The 24,288-nt window shown below is 38.9% G+C and overlaps 1 protein-coding gene across 2 annotated transcripts in view; it reads left to right on the top strand.

The window, feature by feature from the left end:
* SERAC1 (serine active site containing 1) overlaps positions 1 to 23,724 on the top strand; it is a 77,616-nt gene extending 53,892 nt beyond the window's left edge. For both annotated transcript variants that reach the window (XM_024747951.1, XM_024747952.1), the window contains 9 exons: positions 3,809 to 3,922; positions 5,459 to 5,621; positions 14,644 to 14,794; positions 16,091 to 16,232; positions 17,288 to 17,382; positions 18,615 to 18,712; positions 19,884 to 20,066; positions 21,220 to 21,363; positions 23,057 to 23,724. In XM_024747951.1, coding sequence (XP_024603719.1) covers positions 3,809 to 3,922; positions 5,459 to 5,621; positions 14,644 to 14,794; positions 16,091 to 16,232; positions 17,288 to 17,382; positions 18,615 to 18,712; positions 19,884 to 20,066; positions 21,220 to 21,363; positions 23,057 to 23,193 — 1,227 coding nt within the window. In that variant the 3' untranslated portion in view covers positions 23,194 to 23,724. The remainder of the gene's footprint in view (positions 1 to 3,808; positions 3,923 to 5,458; positions 5,622 to 14,643; positions 14,795 to 16,090; positions 16,233 to 17,287; positions 17,383 to 18,614; positions 18,713 to 19,883; positions 20,067 to 21,219; positions 21,364 to 23,056) is intronic.
* The last annotated feature ends 564 nt before the right edge of the window (positions 23,725 to 24,288 follow it).

Below are 24,288 nucleotides of genomic sequence, written 5' to 3'. Positions count from 1 at the left end.
AGTCCTTGCATCAAGACACTTCTAACATCCATCTGCATAAGTATAGCAATGGGTTGTGATTGAGAGGAAGACGCCAATAGATGGGGTCTAAGGATGGGAGATTTCTTTAAGGCCAGAGGATTTGGAAACCTACAGAGATGCTTGCACAAAACAGGAGACTATGCAGCTTGCTTTCAGGGGGATGGATAGGCTTCCAGGGTTCTGCAAGTTCCTCATGATGTACAGCTGCGCAGGTCAAGGATTCCTTCTGTTGGGATGAAACCATCATTGTCATCTGCGAACTCCCTGTGCCTTCCCTCCTTCCGACTTCGGTCATGGGTAAATCTGCTCATCAGGTGTAAGTAACAGAGACAAAGCAAACCCAGCTCATTTCTAAGTGTTTGTAGGAGAATAGATAATTATTTTCAGACATTGCATCTCTTAGCAGGCCTCAGCGTCAGCTTGCCTGACTCTGTTTCTTTACCACCTTTCTGACCCTCCCCTCCCCTCCCTCCCTCATGCACACTGCTCCAGCCACACTGGCCTTTTCTTTCCATTCCTTAAACTTGCTCATTGTGTATCTACTTGTGTTCCCTCTGCCTGGACTGCTTTGCCACCGGCTTGTCACATGGCTGCCTCCTTCTTGTCCTTCAGATCTCTGCTTGTCAGCTCCTCAGAGAGACCTTCCTCTTTATCTCAAATGTTTGTTGCATTTATTGCCCTTCATAGCATTATTCCCATTCTGTAACTATTTTATATATTTATTTGCTTGCTTATTTCTGTTTTTCTCTTCTGTTTTTCTCTTTCTTCTTCTGATTTCTCTTATAATCTCTCCAGTACCAAGTACAGTACCTCAGACACAATATGCTCTCAATAAATATTTACTGAATAATGAATGGATGAATCATGACATTGCTAAAAGAGCCAGCTGTACACAAACTTATATATACTTAAATAACAACTGGCATATTTCTGTTGTGAGTCAAAGCATTTGTGTATGACAAAGAAAAAACAGAGATAGCTCTAAGGGTTATGTTTAATTGGAAGGTAGATTATATGGTAAGAAAATACCTATTATGTATTAAATTATTTGGCTGGTATAAACCTGTTGAAATGCATTGGAAAAATACCATGGTTAACTCATAGTAACGTTGTGTCTCTGAGTATCATAATAAGAAAATGATACGTAAAAAGCTTTCTTATACACCTATAATTCATATATAATGTGGATATAAGTTCTTTACTAACTTCATTAGTTGACATTTCCTTTTATGCTTTTATTATTATCGTTTCCTTTTAATTTTTATGCCTTACCCATTATTATTATTTTTAACATTGTCACTCTCTCCACCTCTTCCTCTGGATTTCTTTGATCCTTAAGAAATTGTTTTTCAGTATATCTTAATCCAGTGATAAAGAAGCAGTACCCATGTATATTGACTTTTGTGTTAGGAGTTAGAAAATACTTCGTATGATCACACTATGAATTTATACATTTTATTTATTGCTTTTTGCTTATGCTTCTTACTGCCACACAATTTGGCAGTTCATAAATAAAGCTTTGCCAACAAGGATAAAATTGGAACTGCACTCTTATATCCCACTTTAAAAATGATCAAGAAAAATGAAAATCCTGGATCGTTTTTCTCTTCCTTCTCCCTGTTCTTTCCTTGGAACATTTAGGTTGGAAAGAGGTCAGATGATTTGAAGCTGTGATGTAAGGAGAGGGGTTTGGGGGAGGCAGGTTGTGATGGTAGGTTTTTAAGAAAAATTTCCCACCCCCCAAAGCCCACCAGTCCACCTTCTACCCTTATCTCTGCTGGAGGAGGCAAGGACTGTCAATGAGTTAGTCCTTCCCAATCCTCCATTTATTTTATTTTATTATTTAAAATTTTTATTTATTTAATTTATTTATTTTTGGGTGCATTGGGCCTTTGTTGCTGCACACGGGCTTTCTCTAGTTGCGGCAAGCAGGGGCTACTCTTCATTGCAGTGCGGTGGCTTCTCTTATTGCGGAGCACAGGATCTAGGTGCGTGGGCTTCAGTAGTTGTGGCTCATGGGCTCTAGAGCACAGGCTCAGTAGTTGTGGCACACGGGCTTAGTTGCTTTGTGGCATGTGGGATCGTCCCGGACCAGGGCTCGAACCCGTGTCCCCTGCATTGGCAGACGGATTCTTAACCACTGCACCACCAGGGAAGCCCCCAATCCTCCATTTAAATAGCATGAATCTTTGAGATCCAAGCATATTTAAACTCAGAAAAAAAGAAGATTATTATCTCAGAGAAGACAGCATGAATAAGAATTATAGAGTGGCCAAACATTTTGAACATTTACCAGGTTTACTGAACCATGAACCCTATAAATTAACTCAGAATGCAGAAACTTATGGACTGTATTTCCTACAGGAAACACTGGGCTTTATATATACATTTTTGAAAGACACTACCTTGTAGTTGTCCTCTTTTGCCAGCAGGTGGTCTGTGTGCACACAGTTATGACCCCTAGTTCAAATACAAAGCACTTCAAAAGAAGATACAGTAATAAATCTTCCTTGTATCTCCCCACCCCAATATACACATGTAGTTAACACATTTTTTTACACAAATGGTAGCATATGGTACACACTCTCTGCTCCTTCTTTTTCTCACCTAAGGGTTTATCTTAGAGAGTGATGTATATCAATATATGAAGAGACTCACATAGCATTCCATTGTATAATTGTACCATCCTTTATTTAACCAACCCCCTATTGAAGGACATTAGGGAGCTTCAATCTTTTGTTCTTACAAACAAAGCTGCAGTGAACAAACTTGTACCTATATCACTTTGCCAGTGTGTGAGTGTCCTGTAGGATAAATTGTTGAAGGGCATGGGCACTTGTAATTTCGACAGCTGTCGCTAAATTGTCCTCCATAGAAGTAGCCCGTTGATATTACCAGCAGCAGGGTAATGAGAACGTCTTATTTCCCCACCTGTCTGATAGATGTAAAATATCCTTTCTTATCTATTTTAGAGGCATTTAGAGCAACATGACTGTTGCTCATTTTTCTATAGCCTTGTTGGTATTTTTCACTGATTTTTAGGAGATTATCGCATGTTACTGATCTGTGGTTAATAGCTGAAATTTTCTTTTCCCCATTTATTCTTATAATACGTTTTAATATCTATTAAGACTAGTCCCCACTACTCTTCTGTTTCATAATTTTCCTAACTTCTGTTTATTCTTCCATGTGAACTTGAATTTCAATTTAAGAAAAATTAAAAGCTCTCTCTTGTTTTTCTGGCCGCGCTGCGCAGCCAGGGACTGAACCCGGCCAGGGACTGAACCCAAGCCATGGCAGCAAAAGCTCCGAGTCCTAACCACTGGACCGCCAGGGAATTCCCTTTTTTTTTTAAATTAAAAGCACTCTGATCATTGTTATCATTGTCTTTATTTTAAATTTTTCCAGTAATGCTTCTTCTGTTATTTTGATTGATAGATTTTTAAGTAGACTCAACTGGCATAATCTGACACTAGAACATTTGTTCAGCTCTGGGCTTTTCTTACTGGGTCAAGATTTATGTGTTAGTCTCCATACTTTCAGATAAGAGGACACAGAGGAAAGAATTGAGAAAGTCTCAAAGACTGCTTTCTTCTAAGAATAATTCCATATGTTTTCTAGTCTAGCAACAGTTTGCATAATGAAAGTTCCCTGTAAGTTTCCAGAATATTTTGAGTCTTACATATTAGTTCTTTCTAATACTGTATATAGTACAGAGATTTTTTTTTTGTCAAACAAAAATATTAGACACTTTTTTCACTAAGAATTTTAATTATCTCACTTTCAGGGTGGTTTATGGTGTTTTGGAGGAAATGGACTTCCTTATGCTGAAAGTTTTGGAGAAGTTCCTTCAGCTACAGTGGAAATGTTCTGTTTGGAAGCTTTAGTAAAACATTCTGAGGTAATTTACATTTTCAAAATATGGTTTACTTTTTATGATCACATTGAAAAAATTATACATGTTGGTTCATTCAAGGGAAATAATTCTCATTTTTTATAAAAGAAAAAAAGCTTTTCGCTTGTTTTTAAATTTCTGCTTTTTTCTCAATTGTCAGAATTGATAATCATGATTTAGCACGAATACATGAATTTCACTTTTGCTAAGTATTTCTAAAAGTGGATTTAATCTTAATTACTCATAAAGCAACCTGTTGTCTAAATGTGGCATTTACCTTTGTGTTATGCTCTCTTGCATTACAACTGCTCACAGTTAGCAGTTGTAATTTAGTAGATGTGAGGTGGAGTCCAGGAGCTTGCATTTGTAACAGGCATCCCTGGTGAGGCCGATGTAGTTGGTTCATCCCACATCATGAGAAACACCATCCTAGAGGTTCTAAACGCTCCAGTTTAATTGGGAACCATTAGACGTGGCACAAAAGCGTGGTGCTCTCTGGTCATCTCAGTTCCCTCGGGTGGAATCAGGAATCGAGTACAAAGCAGAGTTGTTAGTGTGGTAACACACTAAAAAGGGAATGTGGGAAAGTACGCTTGATTTTTTGTGACTTATGACTGATTTCCAGAACAATAGGTGCATCTGCAGTAGAATGTCCAGTGCATGGAATGTAATAGTTACCTTTCCAGAAACTTCTCAACATATTAATATCTCACTTGATATATGTCTAAAAGGCATACTTTTAAAATGCATATAAAATGTGGTAAAATTTAATAAAAATTTAGAGAGTGAAAATCATTGCATATTCATGACATGATATCCCATAAGTGATATAAGTGATAAAACTAAGTGCTGGGGAGAGGCAAGGCTGTGCTGGTGACGTTGGCAGACTGTAATGGCTTGTTGGTCAGTTATGTCACCTTACCTTAATGTATATATTTCCTTTGGCTTTCTTTTATCTCTTTTCTCCATTAAAAATTCACATCCCTCTTTCTTTCTTTTTAATTTTTACTTGATCTTCCTCTTTAAAAAAAAATTCCAACTCTTGAATTTTAGGAGAGCTGTGGGCTTGTGTGGGGTAGTGTGTAGGGCCACAGATGTTGCTTATCTCTATATGGGAGTTCTTGTAGGCAGAAGCAAAATGTGCCACTTACACAGGGGGATTATTTCCTGTTATCAGGTGGCAGATTTCTCAAGGGTAGAGAACCTTTTAAGGTAGTTTCAAGCCAGTCAGAGTATCAGTATAAATTGAAACAATTCTGTAATAACGACATTGTAGTTACATCCAACCAAGAACTAAGCAGAATAACTTTAAGAATAAAAATGTCACAAGTCCTAGTGGCCTTAATTTTTCAGTGATTCTAAAGTACTTCCCACACAGATGGGGGTTTGCTTATTTATTTGAGCTGAGCTGAGAGTTCTGGGGGGGTCTCTCTGGGTCTCTTCCTTGAGCAGGAGCCACCTGGCTGCCCACCAGCATGCTGTGTCACCTGGTTAGTGAATTTGTGCAACATAAAGTGAGCTTTCATTAATTTATTGTGCTAGATACCCACACATTGTGATAAAATTGAAGCAAATGGAGGCTTACAACTACTGCAGAGGCTGTACCAACTTCACAAGGACTGTCCTAAAATACAGAGAAATATAATGCGTATCCTTGGAAATATGGCTTTGAATGAACATCTTCATTCTACTATAGTTCGCTCAGGTAACAACTTTACATACCGAGTATTTTGGATCCAGTCCTTTGTTCTTCTCCCACCTCCACCCCTCATTCATGCTACGCTAATTTTTCAATAGGCTTAAGACTTTGCTTAGGGTTAGTTTTGCGTCCTTAGAGCATGTCATTTTAGAAGGGCAAGGAATTGCTTGAGACGTGGGTAGTCCACACCTAAGATAATCAGTGTGTGGACAGTCACAGGAGAGCAGTTTTTGCCATGATGACCATCTAATTGTTTATATTATCTTTTATATGATCTGGTTAACCAAGAGGCATAGTAAGAGTAAAAAGAAGTCCACTGTATAATTGATTTTCCCCCTTGCAACTAATAAACCACCTGTGGGGAGGTACTTTAGATGAAAATTCCTGCCTGATCCAGTCTTTATCATGACGGTTGCACAACGGTGATTTTCCAGCTGCAGCATCCCTTCCTCGTTTACTTTTCAGCATCTGGCATTCTACTGTAAGCAAGAGCTCTTCCCTCTCACTCCTTCCTTCTCTTTCCTTCCTTTCTTCCCTCTCCTCCCTCCTTTCCTTCTCTCTCCCTCCCTCCCTCCCTATCAGTATGGGCACATGGTTTCCTATTTTTTAACAGTTTACAATTTATTATTGTACTTAAAAATTTGATGCCAGATTGTCTCAGCTTTGGTTAGTAGGAGCCCGGCAAATTGGCTCCTGTGTCCTTTGATATGCCCACATCATTTTGGGAGGCATTCCTTACTTTCCAGTATAACAAGATGTTCTAGGCTCATTTGTTCAAAGAATCCTGTTTCCTTTTAGTAGAGAATGAGTTTTAGAGACCAAGATCTGGGTACTGTCTAGATGTGCTTATTGCTCCTGGGGTGTCTTTGCTTCTGGGCTGTTTCAGTGGGAAAAGCAGGGTGATATATACAATATATATATTTGTGTATGCATATACACAAATAAATATACATACCTATGTGCACATATACATGCATATGTTCAACAATATTTATTAGAAACGATGAATTTACATTTTTTTCTTGTATCACTGTTTTGTTTTGTTTTTTGAATTTACATTTAAGAGTGTCTTGATCAGCAGAAGTTTTTAACTTGCTGAAATCTGATTCGGGGATCAGCAGACTTTTCTATAAAGGACCACTTACTGTATTGGTTTAATTTGTTCCTCTTTTTTTATGGATTATTAAGGTAGAAACTTAGATCACTGATTTTAACCTTTTTTCTTGTTTCAGTTAATCTGTTGCTGTGTAACAGACCACCCTAAAACTCACTGGTTAAAACGGCAGCCATATATTTTGTTCATGAATCTGAAATTTGGGCAAGATTCCGTAGAGAGGGCCTTTATGTGCTACATGCAGCATCAGCTGGGCAGCTCAGCTGTGACGTGGAGGATCCATTTTGAAGATTGCTTCTGCACGTGGCTTGCAAATTGGTACTGGTGCTCAGCTAGGAGCTCAGCCGGGGCTGGGGGCACTGGCTTCTTTCAACACTCGCCTTGGGCTTCCTTAAAGCCTGATGGCTCAGTTCCAAGGGCAAATGTTCCAAGAGAGAGACAGGTATAAGCTCTTTTGCCTTTTATGGTCAAGCACTGGAAGTAAGTTTTGCCATGATCTATTGATTAAAAGTTAGTCACCAAGGCTAGCTCATATTTGAGGAGAAGGGATTTAGAAGGGGTTTAGACCCATCACCTCTTGATGAGAATGGTGTCAAAAGAATTTGAAGACGTGTTTTAAAGTCATTACAGTTATTTTCTAATATAGGTATTTAGAGCTGTAAATTTCCTCTAACCTGCTTTAGATGCATCCTTCAAATTTTGGATATATTGTATTTTCATCATTATTCAGTTTGAAATATTTTCTAATTTCCCTTATGATTTCTTCTTTGTCTCATGGGTTACTTAAAAGTGTGCTGCGTAACTTACAAATATTAATGGCTTTCTAGATGTCGTATGTCTTTGATTTCTAGTTTAATATTCCATGCATTCAAAGAACACACCCTGTAAGATTTTAGTTTTTGGAAATGTGACACTTATTTGATGGCCCATTTTATGGTCTATCTTGGTGAATGTTCTATGTGCACTTGAAATGAAGGAATATTCTGTAGTTGTTGGATGAAGTGTTCTATACATAACAGTTCAACCAAGTTGGTTGATCATATTATTCAAATCTTCTCCAGATCTTTACCGAGTTTTTTCTAGTTTAATGAATTACTGAGACGTGTTAAATTCTTCAGCTGTGATTGTGAATTTGTTTCTCCCTTTAGTTCTATCAGATTTTTCTTCCTTGTGAAATGTTCATTTTTTTATTATTAAGTATTGTCTCTACCACTGGTAATACTCCTTTTCTTCAAGTCTGCTTTGTCAGGTATTAAAATAGCCATACTGACTTTTTTTTATGCCTGCTGTTTGCATTGCATATCTTTTGTCTTTTTCCCTTCTTTTGCTTTCATTTTTCTGCAACTAAAAATAAGTACGTCTCTAAGACAGCACATACTTGCATCTTTTTTAAAAAGTTCAGCTTGATAATCCCTTTTAATTGAAGTGTTTTGTCTCTTTAGCTCTAATGTAATTATTGATAGTTTGGTTGTGTCTGTTGTCTTGCTCTTGCAATTTGTCCCCTCTCTGGTTTTTGTTTCTTTTTTTCTCCTTTACAGTCTATCTTAAATGCATATTATACCATTTTGTATATAACGTGAGAGTCTCACAACAGTATAATTCAGTTTATACACTCTGCCATCCTTTGTGGTATTGTCATAATTATAGACCATAATATGTAATAGACCACATATGTTATAGACCTCACAATATATTGTTGTTATTTTTGTTTTAACAGTCAAGTGGTATTTAAAGAACATAAGAAAACTTTTTATTTACATGTTTATAATATACAGCGCTCTTCCTTCTTTTCTATCTAAATTTGTGTCCGATATTATTTCACTTCATCCTAAAGACCTGGATCTGCTGGCAACAAATTCTGTCACCTTTCATTTTCTGAAAATGTCTTGACTTATTTTCCATGGATAAAGAGTACTTTGTTGACAGTGTGTTATTTTTTTCTGTCAGCACTTAAAAAATACCATTCCATTCTCTCTCTCTCTCTTTTTTTTTTTTTGACCCAAGCGGAACATCAACCTTTTATTGATAACAAAGCAGCAATTTGGGGGCATGTTTCCAAGACACCAAGAGCAGGCTTCTGTCCCCATGCTCTCTGTGTGTGTGTGTGTGTGTTGTCTGATGAGAAGTCTCTTCTTATGTCCACTTTTCTTCTCTTATATGAAATGTGTCTTTTTTCCTGTCTTCTTTTTAGATTGTCAGCAGTTTGACTGTGAAGTGCCTAGTCTATTTTTATATTTATCTCGCTTTGGGTCTACTGAGCTGACTGAATCTGTGAGTTTATGTTTTTGAGCAAATTTGGAAACTTTCCAGCTTGTCTATCTTTAGATATTCTTTTTTTGTCCCTTTTTCTCTCTTCTTTCCTCTTGGGACTTCAATTATGTATATTAAATCTCTTGATTCTGTTCCACAGGTCATTGAGACTCTGTCCATGTCTTTCCCAAAATTTTTTTTCTCTGTGCTTTACCTTTCTTTTTTTCTTTTTTTTTTTTTTGCGGTACGCGGGCCTCTCACTGTTGTGGCCTCTCCCGTTGCGGAGCACAGGCTCAGCGGCCATGGCTCACGGGCCCAGCCACTCCACGGCATGTGGGATCTTCCCAGACCGGGGCACGAACCCGCGTCCCCTGCATCGGCAGGCGGACTCTCAACCACTGCGCCACCAGGGAAGCCCTTTACCTTTCTTTTTTTAATGTATCTTTTAATTGAGGTATAGCTGAAGTTTCAGGTATACAACATACTAATTCACAGTTTTTAAAGATAACACTTCATTTATAGTTATTGTAAAATATCAGCTATATTCCCTGTGCTGTACAATATATCCTTGTAGCTTATTTATCTTATACATAGTAATTTGTACCTCTTAATTCCATACCCCTATCTTGCCCTTCCCCCCTTCCCTCTCTCCACTGGTAACTGCTAGTTTGTTCTCTGTATCCGTAAGTCTGTTTCTTTTTTGTTACGTTCGCTAGTTTATTTTTTAGATGCCACATATAAATGATATCATACAGTGTTTGTCTTTCTGTTGTATCATGCAGTGTTTGTCTTTCTGTTACCTGACTAATTTCACTAAGCATAATACCCTCCAAGTCCATCCATGTTGTTGCAAATGGCAAAATTTCATTCTTTTTATGGCTGAGTAGTACTCCATTGTGTGTGTGTGTGTGTGTGTGTGTGTGTGTGTGTGTATACACATACGCACACTATATCTTCTTTACCCAGTCATCTACTGATGGACACTTAGGTTGCTTCCATATCTTGGCTATTGTAAACAGTGCTTCTATGAACATTGGGGTGCATGTATCTTTTCAAATTAGTGTTTTAGTTTTATTTGGATATATACCCAGGAATGGAATTGTGGGGTCATATGGTAATTCTGTTTGTAGTTTCTGAGGAACCTCCATACTGTTTTTCACAGTGGCTGCACCAATTTACATTCCCACCAACAATTTAGAAGCATTCCCTTTTCTCCACATCCCTGCCAGTATTTGTTAGCTGTGTTCTTTTTGATGGTAGCCATTCTGACAGGTGTGAAGTAATAATCTCATTGTGGTTTTGATTTGCATTTCCCAATGTTGAGCATTGTTTCATGTACCTGTTGGCCACCTGTACGTCTTCTTTGGAAAAATGTCTATTCCTGTCTTCTGCCCATTTTTTAATCAGGTTGTTTTGGGTTTTTTTGATGTTGAGTTGTATGAGCTGTTTATATATTTTGAATATTAACCCCTTATGGGTCATATCATTTGCAAATGTTTTCTCCCATTCAGTAGGTTGTCTTTTTGGGTTTTTTTTGCGGTACGCGGGCCTCTCAGTGTTGTGGCCTCTCCCATTGCAGAGCACAGGCTCCGGACACGCAGGCTCAGTGGCCATGGCTCACGGGCCCAGCCGCTCCGCGGCATGTGGGATCTTCCCGGACCGGGGCACGAACCCGTGTCCCCTGCACCGGCAGGCAGACTCTCAACCACTGCGCCACCAGGGAAGCCTTGTCTTTTCGTTTTGTTGATGGTTTCCTTTGCTGTACAAAAGCTTTTAAGTTTAATTAGGTGCTGTTTGTTTGTTTTTGCTTTTGTTTCCTTTACCTTAGGGGACAGGTCCAAAAAAAATATTGCTATGATTTGTCAGAGTATTCCACCTATGTTTTCTAGGGATTTTATGGTTTCAAGTCTTACATTTAGGTCTTTAATCCATTTTGAGTTTATTTTTGTATATGGTGTAAGAAAATGTTTTAATTTCATCCTTTTACATGTAGCTGTCCAGTTTCCCAGCACCACTTATTGAAGAGACTGTCTTTTGTCCATTGAATATTCTTGCCTCCTCTGTTGTAGATTAATTGACCATAATTGTGTGGGTTTATTTCTGGGCTCTCTATTCTGTTCCACTGATCTGTATGTCTCTTTTTGTGCCAGAACCATACTGTTTTGATTAATGTAGCTTTGTAGTAGAGTCTGAAGTCAGGGAGCATGGCTCCTTCAGCTCTGTTTATTTTCCTCAAGATTGTTTTGGTTATTCAGGGTCTTTTGTGTTTCAATACAAATTTTTAAATTATTTGATCTAGTTCTGTGAAAAATGCCATTGGTATTTTGATAGGGATTGGATTGAATGTGTAGATTGCCTTGGGTAGTACGGTCATTTAAACAATATGAATTCTTCCAATCCATGAATACAGTATATCTTTCCATCTGTATGTGTGATCTTCAGTTTCTTTCATCAGTGTCTTATATACAGTTTTCCGAGTACAGGTATTTTACCTCCTTAGGTAGGTTTATTTCTAGGTATTTTATACTTTTTGATGCAGTGGTAAGTGGTAAGTGGTAAATCCTTAATTTCTCTGACAGTTCATTGTTAGTGTATAGAATGCAACAGATTTTTGTATATTAATTTTGTATCCTGCAGCTTTATTGAATTCATTGTTGAACTCTAGTAGTCTTTTTGGTGGCACCTTAGGATTTTTTTATGTATAAAGTATCAAGTCACCTGCAAACAATGACAGTTTTACTTCTTCCTTTCCAATATGAATTCCTTTTATTTCTTTTTCTTATCTGATTGGTGTGACTAGGACTTCCAAAACTATGTTGAATAAAAGTGGAGAGAGTGGGAATCCTTGTCTTGTTCCTAATCTTAGAGAAGATGCTTTCAGCTTTTCACCATTGAGTATGATGTTAGATGTGGACTTGTCATATATGGCCTTTATTATGTTGAGGTATGTTCCCTCTATACCCATTTTTTGGAGTTTTTATCATAAATGGATGTTGAATTATTTTTATTATTTTATTTTTTTAAATAAATGTATTTATTTTTGGCTGTGTTGGGTCTTGTTGCACATGGGCTTCTCATTGCGGTGCTTCTCTTGTTGCGGAGCACGGGCTCTAGGCATGTGGGCTTCAGTAGTTGTGGCTTGTGGGCTCTAGAGCACAGGCTCAGTAGTTGTGGCACACGGGCTTAGTTGCTCTGTGGCATGTGGGATCTTCCTAGACCAGGGATCGAACCCATGTCCCCTGCATTGGCAGGTGGATTCTTAACCACTGTGCCACCAGGGAAGTCCCCTGGCTGTTGAATTCTGTCAGTAGCTTTTTCTGCATCTTTTGAGATGATCATATGGTTTTTATTCTTCAGTTTGTTAATGTGGTGTATCACACTGATAGATTTGAAGATATTGAACCATCTTTGCATCTCTGGGATAAATCACACTTGATACATGGTGTATGATCCTTTTAATGTGTCATCAAATTCAGCTTACTAATATTTTGTGGAGAATTTTTGCTTCTATGTTCATCAGTGATATTGGTCTGTAATTTTATTTTTTTGTGATATCTTTGTCTGGTTTTGGTATTGGGATGATGCTGGCCTTTTTGCATGAGTTCAGAAGCGTTCCTTCCTCTGCAATTTTTTGGAACAGATTGAGCAGGATAGGTGTTAATGCTTCTCTAAATGTTTGGTAGAACTCACTTGTGAAGCCGTCTGGTCCCGGACTTTTGTTTGTTGGGAGTTTTTTTTTTATTACTGATTCAATTTCATTATTGGTAACTGGTCTGTGTACATGGCTGAAGTATAAAATCAAGTCACAGGCCAGTAGGAATAGTATAATTCCATTTAGGCAAAAAAAAACCATATGGAGCTATAGTGTATATGTATAAATTATAGGTATGTAACTGAATTTTTAAAAAGGTTTGGAAGGGTGTCCACCAGACTTTTAACTTTGATTACTTCTGAGGATATAAGTGGGAATTGGGAAATGATGGGAGTGCTAAAGTGGGATGTTCATTATTAAGTGCTATTTTTGTTTATTTTTACAGTTAAAATGTATTCAGAAGTTATGTAATTAAAAAACAGTAAATATTTAAGAAAGACACAAGTTTTCCAAGGAGCATTAGGTGGAGCATCTCAGGCATTGTAAAAATACTTTGCCAACTAAAAAGTGCTGTGGAAATCGGCTTGTGCCGTGCTTTCTCTTGTGTTTCCTTTCTTGTGACTCCATTAAAAATAAAGCCATATTTTTGTACATACCAATAACATACTTGTATATCTCTATAGGTAGAATGTGAAAACATTAATTATTGTAAAGCATTCTATAAGAGATTTTGAAGAGGGATTTTCTAATATTACAAATTAGAGTATTGTTAAAGAATTATTGGGTCTGAAATTTCTTTTGGATTATTAAATAATGGCCTCCTATCATCACAGTGTTTCTCAACACTTTTGCCACAGAAAGTGGGAGGATGAAAGAGGGAGGACAAGCTGCTCTCTATTGAGCACCTGCTGTGCTTGAAAATGGCAGTTCTTATATAGGTTAATTTATTAGAACCTTCCTTCAGGTCAAATGAACCACGTAACTTGACTGAGTTTCCATAGCAAGTAAGCAAGGGACAGAAATTTGAGCTCAAGTCTCTCTGACCTCAAAGCCCATATTTTGTTTTATTTTAAATTAAATAATACATGAATAGACTCTCATTGTAAATACTTCAGAGAACACAGATATAGCAAAAAATTAAACCCAGCTTTATACAGAGCCCTCCACAACCCCAACTCCCTCCTAAGAGGCAGTGACTTTAATAGTTTGGTGCCTCTTTCTAGATCTTTATGTGTGTGTGTGTGTGTGTGTGTGTGTGTGTGTGCATGCATGCACAAGCATAAACTTTGCCTACATATTTATGTTCATAAAGCAATACACTGTTTTAAACAACAAAAACATAAAAAATAAATGAAATTGTACTGCACAAAGTATTTCTTTGTCTCCCTTTAAGAAATAGTTCTTCCAGACTGTTACATATAGAATGGATAAACAACAAGGTCCTACTGTATAGCACAGGGAATTATACCCAATATCCTGAGATAAACCATAATGGAAAAGAATATGAAAAAGAATGTATATGTAGTTATAACTGAGTCACTTTGCTGCACCGCAGAAATTAACACAACATTGTAAATAACTATACTTCAATTTAAAAAAAATGAGTTTTTCCTTCCTGAACCTCAGGTTTTATAAGTTTTTTCTGTCAAACAAGTTCATTATTAAGAAACTACTCACTCGTGTATTATTAAGGGCTGCTGATATGCCAATCAGAATGAAATAACTAGTGTTAACTCACTGAGTTTAATAATTTTTGCTAAAGCAAAATATGACATTTTCTTACCATTTATGGCCTCATCTCTAGTAATTACAACTTCTGTTAGATTTTCTAAATAAAGAAAATGGCTCTTAACCTTCGTTGAGATCCCTAAGGAGTACCTGGCTGGGGACATCATGGCATTGTGTTGTGGGACCCAGGGGGCCTTAGGGAAGAATGTAATTGTGGTGGTAGGGCTTTTTCTCGTAGACAGATGCTGAGGTTTGCCTTCCTCCCATCATTTTCAGCCTGAAAACCTCTCAATAGTCTGAGACGGATTAGTGCTGGTGTTTAGGGAATATGTTCTTTTCACCAGGCTGGGTTTCCATACTGGTAGAAGCAATAAAGTCCCACCACATTATGGAGGCCTCACACGCCGCCAGAACCCTGGCTAATCTAGACCGAGAGACTGTGCAAGATAAGTACCAGGACGGCGTGTACGTGCTGCACCCCCAGTACCGCACAAGGTAAGAAGGCAGGGTAGAGCTGCTTTGTCCCTGTGGGGACGTAATGCTTCAAGGGCTTAATATTCTAACTTCTTTCTGCATAATTTAGATAAGTCAAATACCTTACAAATAAGTCAAATACCTTATTTACTGAAACAGTTTGCCCCTAATAACCTCAGAAGAATTGCAAGCTGTCGTGAAAGTATGGAACTAGCTAAATTACCAGGGTTATTTTATACCAGCGGCTTACCTTCAGGAAGGCTGCATTCACCTTTTATAACGTGTCTCACATAAACTCTGTAATGCATATTTCTTGTTTCATTACATTTTTCATGTAAATCTAAGTTATTAACTGATTAGGGTTGTAGAGGTTGATCTGGATGAGAAGGAGCTAGGACATTATTACATGCCAGCAACCAAATCAGCCTGGGCCTAGAACTCAAGGGACTAGAGAAAGCTTAGGCGAGGTTATAAAAGCATGTATCGGAAGGAATAAGTTGTAATAAATTTGACTCATACTCCTTCTTAAGGTTATTTCCTTTTTTGTTTGTTTTCTTAAGGTTATTTCTGGTCACAATTTCCAGTTGTATCATTGCTAAGACAATAAATATACCACAATGAAAAAATTACACATTTCTTAGATTTTTGTCAGGCACTTTAATACCTCAGAAAATAGCAAGAACTTTTTTTTAGCTTGAAAAATAGATTTCCTGGTTAATTCTAATTTGTAAATAAAATAATATGGTAATGTATTTTATATGTGTTACATAATTGGGTGTGTATTATAAATAGCTTGCAAGTAATATACTATTTGCAATTTTTTTAAATGGTATACAAAGAAAGAATGTTACTTTAAAATCTCATTTGCTCTGTTTCTGATAAACATCATTTTCCTTGATAAAAACAATCTTTTTCATGCATACTGAGTTTGAAACTACACTAGCATATGATTTAATTTCTTAAATACTTTTATTGATTTGTGTAATATTCTCATGGAACTCTTTGGAGGGTAATCTATGACATCTGTCACTTCACTGATCACTAAGCGCATTACAGTTGATTTTGGTTGGTCTGCCTGCCTAGTTGTGTTTCCATCCTTACAGAGAGAGCAGTGAGCACACTGCATATATGTCTTTGCCAGAACTCCTTTAGGGCTCCTCAGCAAACCTGTGCTTATAAAGCTTGCCTTAATTAAGTTTATTTTATGTCATATAAACCTGCTAAAATAAGCACCATCCAAAGAGAGTGCTGTGTAGATTCTTATCAAAGTAATAATGCATTTTTTCTGCTTCTTTTAAAAACTCTCTCCCCTGTTAGTCAGCCCATTAAAGCAGATGTCCTGTTTATTCATGGCCTTATGGGAGCAGCATTCAAAACGTGGCGCCAGCAGGACAATGATCAGAATTTAACTGAAAAGGTTTCAGAGGATGAAACCAAGTATACAACATGTTGGCCCAAGGTAAGGAAGCGGCTACCTCTGGTTGGCCACCCTTATCCCGACACACTGCTGTGTCACCAGCCTTTAGAGTCCTCCCTGTGACATGCTTACTTTCCTCTTTTTACTGGGATTTTTTTTCCATGCAGTTTTTCTTTTCCTTAGGGACACTTATAATATGTTACATGAACAACTGGGCTTATCACTCTGTGTTGTATAATTTACAGTACATTCTATGACTCTAAAAGAGTATTCTGTTAAGTAAAAAATGGGCAAAAAAAACTGGCAAGGGCCAGTAAAATAGTCCACTTCCGTTAAAAATATAATTCAAAAAATATATATATATAATTCAATAAATAATATATTAATAACAGCTGGCTAGTTCTGTGGTTTTAATAATTATAAAATAGACTTTGAAGAAGTAATTCTGCTTTGGATTTCTTTGACATTATTTCTTCTAAAGAGCCTAAACTTTGGCATTAATTTATTGAATGAAATTTATCTAAAGCTCAGTGAAAATTGATGCTATAAATATGTATAAATAGTTCCTGGGGCTTTGTCCCACTTCTGCTTATCCACCTTCACAAGGGCTTATCAGCAGAAAGAGTGGTTGGCACTCTTTCTCTGGTGACACTGAAATATGGAGATGACGATAAACCTCGGATCCACAGAGACAGAACTGTAACTGTAATTAGTATCCGAGCTCTCAGGTCAAATCTCTAACCTCCGTCACACTCTTCTGTCTGTCCTGAGATCACAGCTTTCTACTAAATGCTTTCAAAAAGCCAATTTGATCTAGACTCCAAAAACAGGCCCTGCTTTTGGCTATAGCAGATTAAAATTGAGAATATTCTCTTGAAACCTGCATAGACCTTATGCAATATCACCTTATGAGCAGAGATATAAAAAGATAAAACGCTGGAGTTATTTTTCTAGTCACCTTTATACTTTACTCCAATGCAGTCTTTTACTAGTTGTCAGTATTACAAGGGTCCTTTAGTTACGAATTTCAATTGCTAGGAAATAAGTGGAACAGTGGAAATTCATATCTTCCCTTTTGTACCTTTTATTTTACGTAGTCGTGGTTAGCAAGAGACTGTCCGGCTCTCCGAATTATATCTGTGGAGTATGACACCAGCCTTAGCGACTGGAGAGCAAGGTGCCCTATGGAAAGGTAACAGAGGGGGAAGGGTCCAGGCCACAAGTGGGCCCTCTGGGATGGAGGGGGGTTTTATCTTTGAGGCCACAGACAGGACTTTCTTATGGAAAACTAACCTAACCTTTCTTCTCTTCCTTATAGAGGAAGTTAGCTATAAATAATGAAACTGTATGAGGCTTAGATACAGTGTCAATGTTGGGCTCCTAACATGGTTCACTTAAAACTATTCTCATAGTAAGGGCCATGGATTCGAGAGCAACGTTTCCTTAATTCCTGGAAGTAAACACGGGGCTTTTGGCTTTTGTGTTCACAAGCATACCACCTAAAGGAAGCCAAGGGAGATGCTGAGCAATGCAGGCTCCTATGTCACTTGTACATCGTGTGTGCCAATTGTATATACAGGAGAGAGCGCTCGATTTCTGGGCTTCAGGACCTAGACTATAGCCAATTCTGCCTTTGACTCACTAGCCATCTCAGGTCATTAAACTGGTCTGGGAAGTCTGGTCTACAAATGGAGGGAGTTGGTCTATCTGTGTTATCAAACTGAGTGTTATATATGAATGACCGCCAGCTAGGTGCCAGAGGAATGGTGCTGAGGGTCAGCGGGCGAGACCCCAGGGCTCCTTCCCCAGGTCACCCAGAGGAGCTCGCATAAACCTTTATTTCAAAGAGAGGATTCTCCACATACACAGTTTAAAACTACCAGACCAGACAGCTTTAGAGTTCCCTTTTAGTTTGAAAATTACTTATTTGAAGTCTGATTCTAATAGCTTTGTGCTGTTTCTAAGTAACAAACCAAAATGATGAAAGCTTAGTGTTTGTAACATAAATACAAGTAGAACTAAACAGCAATGACAGCTGACTCCACAGGTGAACTCGCAAAGGACAGCATGGTCTCCGCTGATCCTTGTCAGGCCACCTAATGAGGAGGGACGCACACCCTAAGTGCTGGGGGCAATGGGGTAAGACCCAAGTTTGACCCGTGAAAATTGCCCGATACGTTTTAGATGCCTAAACAATGCTTGTTTCATAAATATTCCCACCTATGCCAGTGTGACTAAGTTAGAAATGGGGAATGAGCAATTGCAGGAATCAACCAGAGAGAACAGAGGTATTCCTAACTCCAAAATGTAGCGTGTAGAATTGGTCCAATAAACAAAAGATCTTGCCTTAAAACCTGGATAGCAAAATTGAGGCAGGGGGAATCAGTAGCCTCCTGTCATACCCGCTGTTTTCATTTTGTTCAGAAAGTCCATTGCATTCAGGAGCAACGAACTTCTGAGGAAGCTCAGAGCTGCTGGTGTTGGGGATAGGCCAATGATTTGGGTATCACACAGCATGGGAGGTAAGTATGTTTCATTGTTGTCAAGCAAGCATTGTGAGGTTGTCAGCCATGCGAGCTCTCTGTTTTGTTTATTGGTAGCCCTTTTCCCCCCTAAATTAATGTGTTTGGCTATGGCTCCTTCCATGCTATTTGTTTTTCTAAGAGGGGACAACTAGTAAAAAACCATATAAAAAGAAAATGAGTTAAGCACTACGCTTGATAACGAGTAAATATCAGAAGCTGTCCATGGCGTATGTAAGCCCAACTTGTAAATATCTCTCAGCGTTCCTGGCTGGTCCCAGGGCCCCCCCTTTCTTCCCTGTTTCTCCAACCACCGCAGAGTCCGTCACTGCTCCTGTGCCCACAGCCCCAGCCCCCTGCATGCCTGCTGACCCCTCGCCCAGGCCTGCAGAAGTTGCGGTGTGATCACAGGTGTCCCCTCTTTGGTCCCAGTGCTTGCTTGCTAAGCCACATCCCCTGCTTCTCCCCACCCACTCCCAGTCCAGTGCTAAATGTTCACCATCCACCTTGCAGAGGGCCTTTCAGCAGCCCTTGGCCTAGTTTATCTGATGAAATGCTCAGGACTGCTGACTCTTGAGTCTGGGCTTTTTGCTGAGAGAAAGGTGGATGTAGCCCTTTGTATCCTCAGAGACCGACTGTTACCATCCATGTTACCTTTGTGTTTCCCTATCAGCTCCAAGCCCAGGTTGGGGGACAGAAAAGAAGGTGCCTTCCTAGGTGCATTTTCCCACAGCAGCTTTGTTTTCTCCCCAGTGGATATGTGAGACCGTGTTTTTTAACTATTAGCACTGTCCTAACGGAGTGGTCGTCAGTGGGCTGCTGCGGGTAGGTGGGGAGGCTGGCTGCTGCATGTGCGTGTCATTGATGGACACCCAACATGCAGTGCCTAACTCTCTTCTCCGGGAGAGTGCGTCCTGTGATGTAACGTCTGCTTTACAAATGAGCTTCTAGAATCTTACCTGTTCGTAGTCTTGTGCTATATATTTTAGAGGATTGGGCGCATTACTAAGTGTTAATATTTTAAGGCCCTGTTTGTTGGACTACAGAGAATTATTGTTTAAACTTTTTTAAAGAAAGCATCTCTTTTTCTGTATTTCTTCTTTGCCTTTTTTTTTTTTTTAAATAAGGGAAGGAAAATAGCTTATGCATTGTTTTTCGTCTCTATGGCTAGGTCTTCTTGTCAAAAAGATGCTGCTGGAAGCCTCTAAGAAGCCAGAAATGAGTACTATTATAAACAATACCAGAGGAATAATTTTTTATAGTGTCCCTCATCATGGATCCCACCTGGCTGAATACTCTGTTAATATTCGTTATCTTCTCTTTCCCTCTTTGGAAGTCAAAGAACTCAGCAAGGGTAATACTTTTTTTCTAAAGGGAATTGGCATTGTGTTAACACCAGTTATACAGGAGGAGGAGAACAGTTTTGACTAACAGTTTTAACTTGGCTGTATTACCTCATTTTACTATTTGTACATCAATTGTGTTTAGACTATCATGGAAGCTTTTTAGTTTGGGGTTAATTTTTCTTTGATACGTTCCCTTTTTGTTCTTAAGCCATTATCTGCTTAAGAAATACAACAATAATTTTAACACTTAGTTAAAATTTTTAAAGTTACATAATGTTTTGCATTAAGTATTACTCCAAATTACCAAAGAACTGCTCTTTTCCACAAGTTTGGAAAATCATCAACTGTTAAAATATACATGAGCTTTACAGATATTCATATTAATTATAAGGCACTATATTTGTTTGGGGTTAATAAGCATCTTCTCTTTCTCTGGAACACCTGTTAATCAGAATTTTGGGACCCTTGGCTTGAGCTTTAGTATACCATTGTCTTTTTGCTCATATGTTCTTTGTTCTGCTTTATGGAGAGTAATTGGACTTTCTCTTCAAACCTTTTGTTGAATTTGATTTTTTTTGCAAATTTTATCTTCCACAAGCTCTTTCTTGTTCTGTGATCCATTTTCTTTTGAAATCATTCTAAAGATACTAATTAGAGGTTTTTTTAAAAAGAAGTGTCTTCTGTGCCCAGGTTTTCTGTTTGCTCACCTGGTCTGTCTCTCTCAGGTGGTAGGCTTTCCTCTAAGACCTGGTGCTTCTTGGTCGCCCTTTGATACTTGAGGATGGGGGACAGGAAGGGGATGGGTGCTCTGTGATTATAGACAGGCTCTGTTGATGGGAGGCTGTGCTTCAGAGTGGACGTGGAAGTGCCAGCCAGCACACCGAGGGACCCCTCAGTCCCACACACCAAACTGCCCTGGGTACTGCTTCTGGTCAGCCAGCAATGTGAGAAAACTCTCCCGCTGACACTGGCCTCTAAGTTCTAGATTGGTTTTAGCCCTTTTCTCTCATCTTAATGGCTTCTTAGGAAGAAGAGAAAATAAACAAGCCACCATCTTGAATCAGAACCCTAATTTCCTCTCTAAATTTGGAAGGTTGATGCATTTTATTATGAACTAGATAAATAGATCTTGTTACAATCTCGCTCTCTATAATTTTACAGATTCTCCTGCACTTAAAACACTACAGGATGACTTTCTGGAGTTTGCAAAAGATAGAAACTTCCAGGTGCTGAGTTTTGTAGAAACACTACCAACCTACATTGGTAGCATGATTAAACTCCACGTGGTGCCCCTGGAATCAGCAGGTATTCACTCTTTTGAAACTTGTTTGTCCTTAGTTTCCTGGTTGGTGGTAATCATAAACGTCAACTTTTATATCCAGTTTCTCAGTTTTAGGAGACAGTTTTATGACGATTTAGATTCTGTTATTCTTTTAAGCCATAGATTAAAACTTCTCTGCAAACATTTAACCTTGGCATTCCCCTTCCCTCCTTTTATTTAACTGATTAGACAGCAAAGGTTAATTGGCTAACTCTGCGTTAGCTCTCAACAGTGAAATCTGCTGCATTAAGGTAAGAATACAGAGCTTTTCTATCAGCTGGATTAAAAGGAGCAGTTCATTTCAGAGATTGATAGCCACCTGCAGGAACCTTAAAGAAATCAGCTAAAGGTGTGGAAGCTTAGTAAATAACTGGAAGATACATGGGGAATAGTCAAGCAACAGAGATTGTGAAGGAAAAGACTAGTGTTGAAGTTCAGTGTCTTCCTGATCCTGGGACTGAGGGAAAGGGCCAGTGCCTGCTACTGCAGCACTGTAGCCTACTGCAGGCTCTTTGAGGGCAGAGCCCAAATCTCGGTTCTCCTCATAGCCTCCTGTGTTACTCTGAGCATAGTAAAGAGCCTGTACATTTCACTCCCTGAAATGCCTTCCCCTCAACCTGGCTAACTCTTTAGTTGCTTGTCAGACCCTTTTCTGATCACTTTGAGGGGCTGGGTCAGGTGCTGTCCTGGTAGCACTCTGCCATTACCGAGAGCTCCTGGCAGCCAGGCATCGTGCGTATCTGGAGCGCCTGCCAGATGGTTCTTCTGTCTGCGTAACAAGTTTTGTCCTACTTCATTATCTGTATAAAATGAAAAAGGCTTGATATCCTATAGTGGAATCTGAAGAGACTTTACCTTAAAGCAATATGCCATAGGGTGAGGAACTGCTGTTTGGTAGTTGAAGAACCTGAAGAGTTCAAAGAACAGCGGCCAGTTTTTTGTTTTCTTTCTTTTAAGATGAATTTGGGAGCTTAAAGCAAAATTAATATTGTGGACCAGCTGCTGGTAGTGACATAGCCTTGTCATCATTCTGTCCACCCCTTCTTCTGTGTCACCAGGTGGGCTGTCTTCCTTCGTAACCACCAGCTGCACTTCCTCACCTGGCTGGCTTCACTAGTACCTCCTGTCACTTCCATCTAGGTGGACTTGGTTAGGCTGAAACATCAAAAACTCAACCAGCTCTCTCAAGCACCACATCATCTCCTTCCCTGGTAGAGTGAGCATGGAGGGCAGGTATAGAAGGGATTCCATGTGAGACGTTCCCATTCGTTTCATCAGGGCACGGGAGCTCATTATCAAGTTTCTAATATTAGCTCTAGGAGTAGAAGTGGTTCAGAGAAGTGTGGAATAACTTAGTAATAACCTGCAGTGGGTAAACGTTTTGAAGGTGACAGTGCTCAGGCTCTGTTCACTATTGAATTAGGAAATCGGCAGCACACACACAGAATTTATGAGAAAAGCGTAAAGTTATAATTACACCTACTGAGACTCCATTCTCACGTGAGTAGTCAAATGCAGTTTAGTTACAGTCAAACTTTAAGTTCCTTTATCTCTGAAAAGAGGTTCTCTATCACAACCAAATCAACATTTACAACTACGCATTTGGCCTCTTGCACTGTTGACAGGGGGCAGCTTATATTTTTACTTAAATTGTATTGACATTTTTGTTTTCTTCAGATCTAGGCATTGGAGATCTAATTCCTGTGGATGTTAACCATTTGAACATTTGTAAGCCAAAGAAAAAGGATGCTTTTTTGTACCAACGTACCTTACAATTCATCCGTGACACTTTAGCCAAAGACCTGGAAAACTGACAATTGTCTTTTTCTTTTTTCACACGTGAACACAGTGCAAGAAACGTGGTGTTCTCTCTTTTTAAGCTCTACGCAATCATGCAAATGTAGTCATTATGGCATTAATGTGGCCTGGAGTATGTTGCAGGCAACAGAATATTGTTCTGTAAAACACAAACCCAGAAGTGTCAATCAAAGAAAGAAGGGCTAGACTGGATTCTTCTGATTTAAAAAACTTCCATATGTGCCAGTTTATGTTTTGCAGTGTTGTCCCTGGTGATTGATAGGGAGCAAGCTGCTATGGCTAAAGGATGTGATCTGTGACTTCTGTCATCTGTGACTGTCCCTGGCTCATGCTGGGAGCAGCGCTGATGGCTTCTGAAGGGAGAGCCATCACCAGTTTACCACAGAAATGCCTGTTGGAGGGTGCCTAAAATGGAGAGAGAATGAACTAGAACATAAAGACTGTTTTAGGTCAGGGTTTCCATGTGCTGTAAGTTTTTTTTTTTTTTTTTTTTTTTTGTGGTACGTGGGCCTCTCACTGTTGTGGCCTCTCCCGATGCGGAGCACAGGCTCCAGACGCGCAGGCTCAGCGGCTGTGGCTCACGGGCCCAGCCGCTCCGTGGCATGTGGGATCCTTCCAGACCGGGGCACGAACTCGTGTCCCCTGCATTAGCAGGTGGACTCTCAACCACTGCGCCACCAGGGAAGCCCCGTGCTGTAAGTTTTTAAAACTTGTCAGTGTAAACCTTTGTGTAACATGTTAGCTTTGCTACACGCCTTGTCATCCATGGGTCATTTCCTTGTAAGTTTTTATTTTCATATTGCTGAGAACAAATATTTCTCTTTTTAAAAAACTTCTAGCCTATAATAATTCTTTCCAGACTGTAGCTACCTATACTTTTAATTTTTCCCAGATAAGAATAATAAATCCATTATTGATCAGAGTGTGAACTGAAACTATTCTAAGCTATTACATATGTATTAGCAACACTTAATATCACGATCCTCAGATTCGTTTTAGCTAAAGTATACCATTATTTCTTGCTCATTAGGAAATGGTATAAAGGAAATCATCCTGATGACTTTTTTTTTAAGTAACAGCATTATTGAGCT

This window comes from Neophocaena asiaeorientalis, unplaced genomic scaffold, assembly GCF_003031525.2.
Source record: "Neophocaena asiaeorientalis asiaeorientalis breed wild unplaced genomic scaffold, Neophocaena_asiaeorientalis_V1.1 scaffold123, whole genome shotgun sequence".
NCBI lineage: Eukaryota > Metazoa > Chordata > Mammalia > Artiodactyla > Phocoenidae > Neophocaena > Neophocaena asiaeorientalis.
Note: the sequence above shows the minus strand (reverse complement) of the source record. Positions and strands in the feature narration are given on the sequence as shown.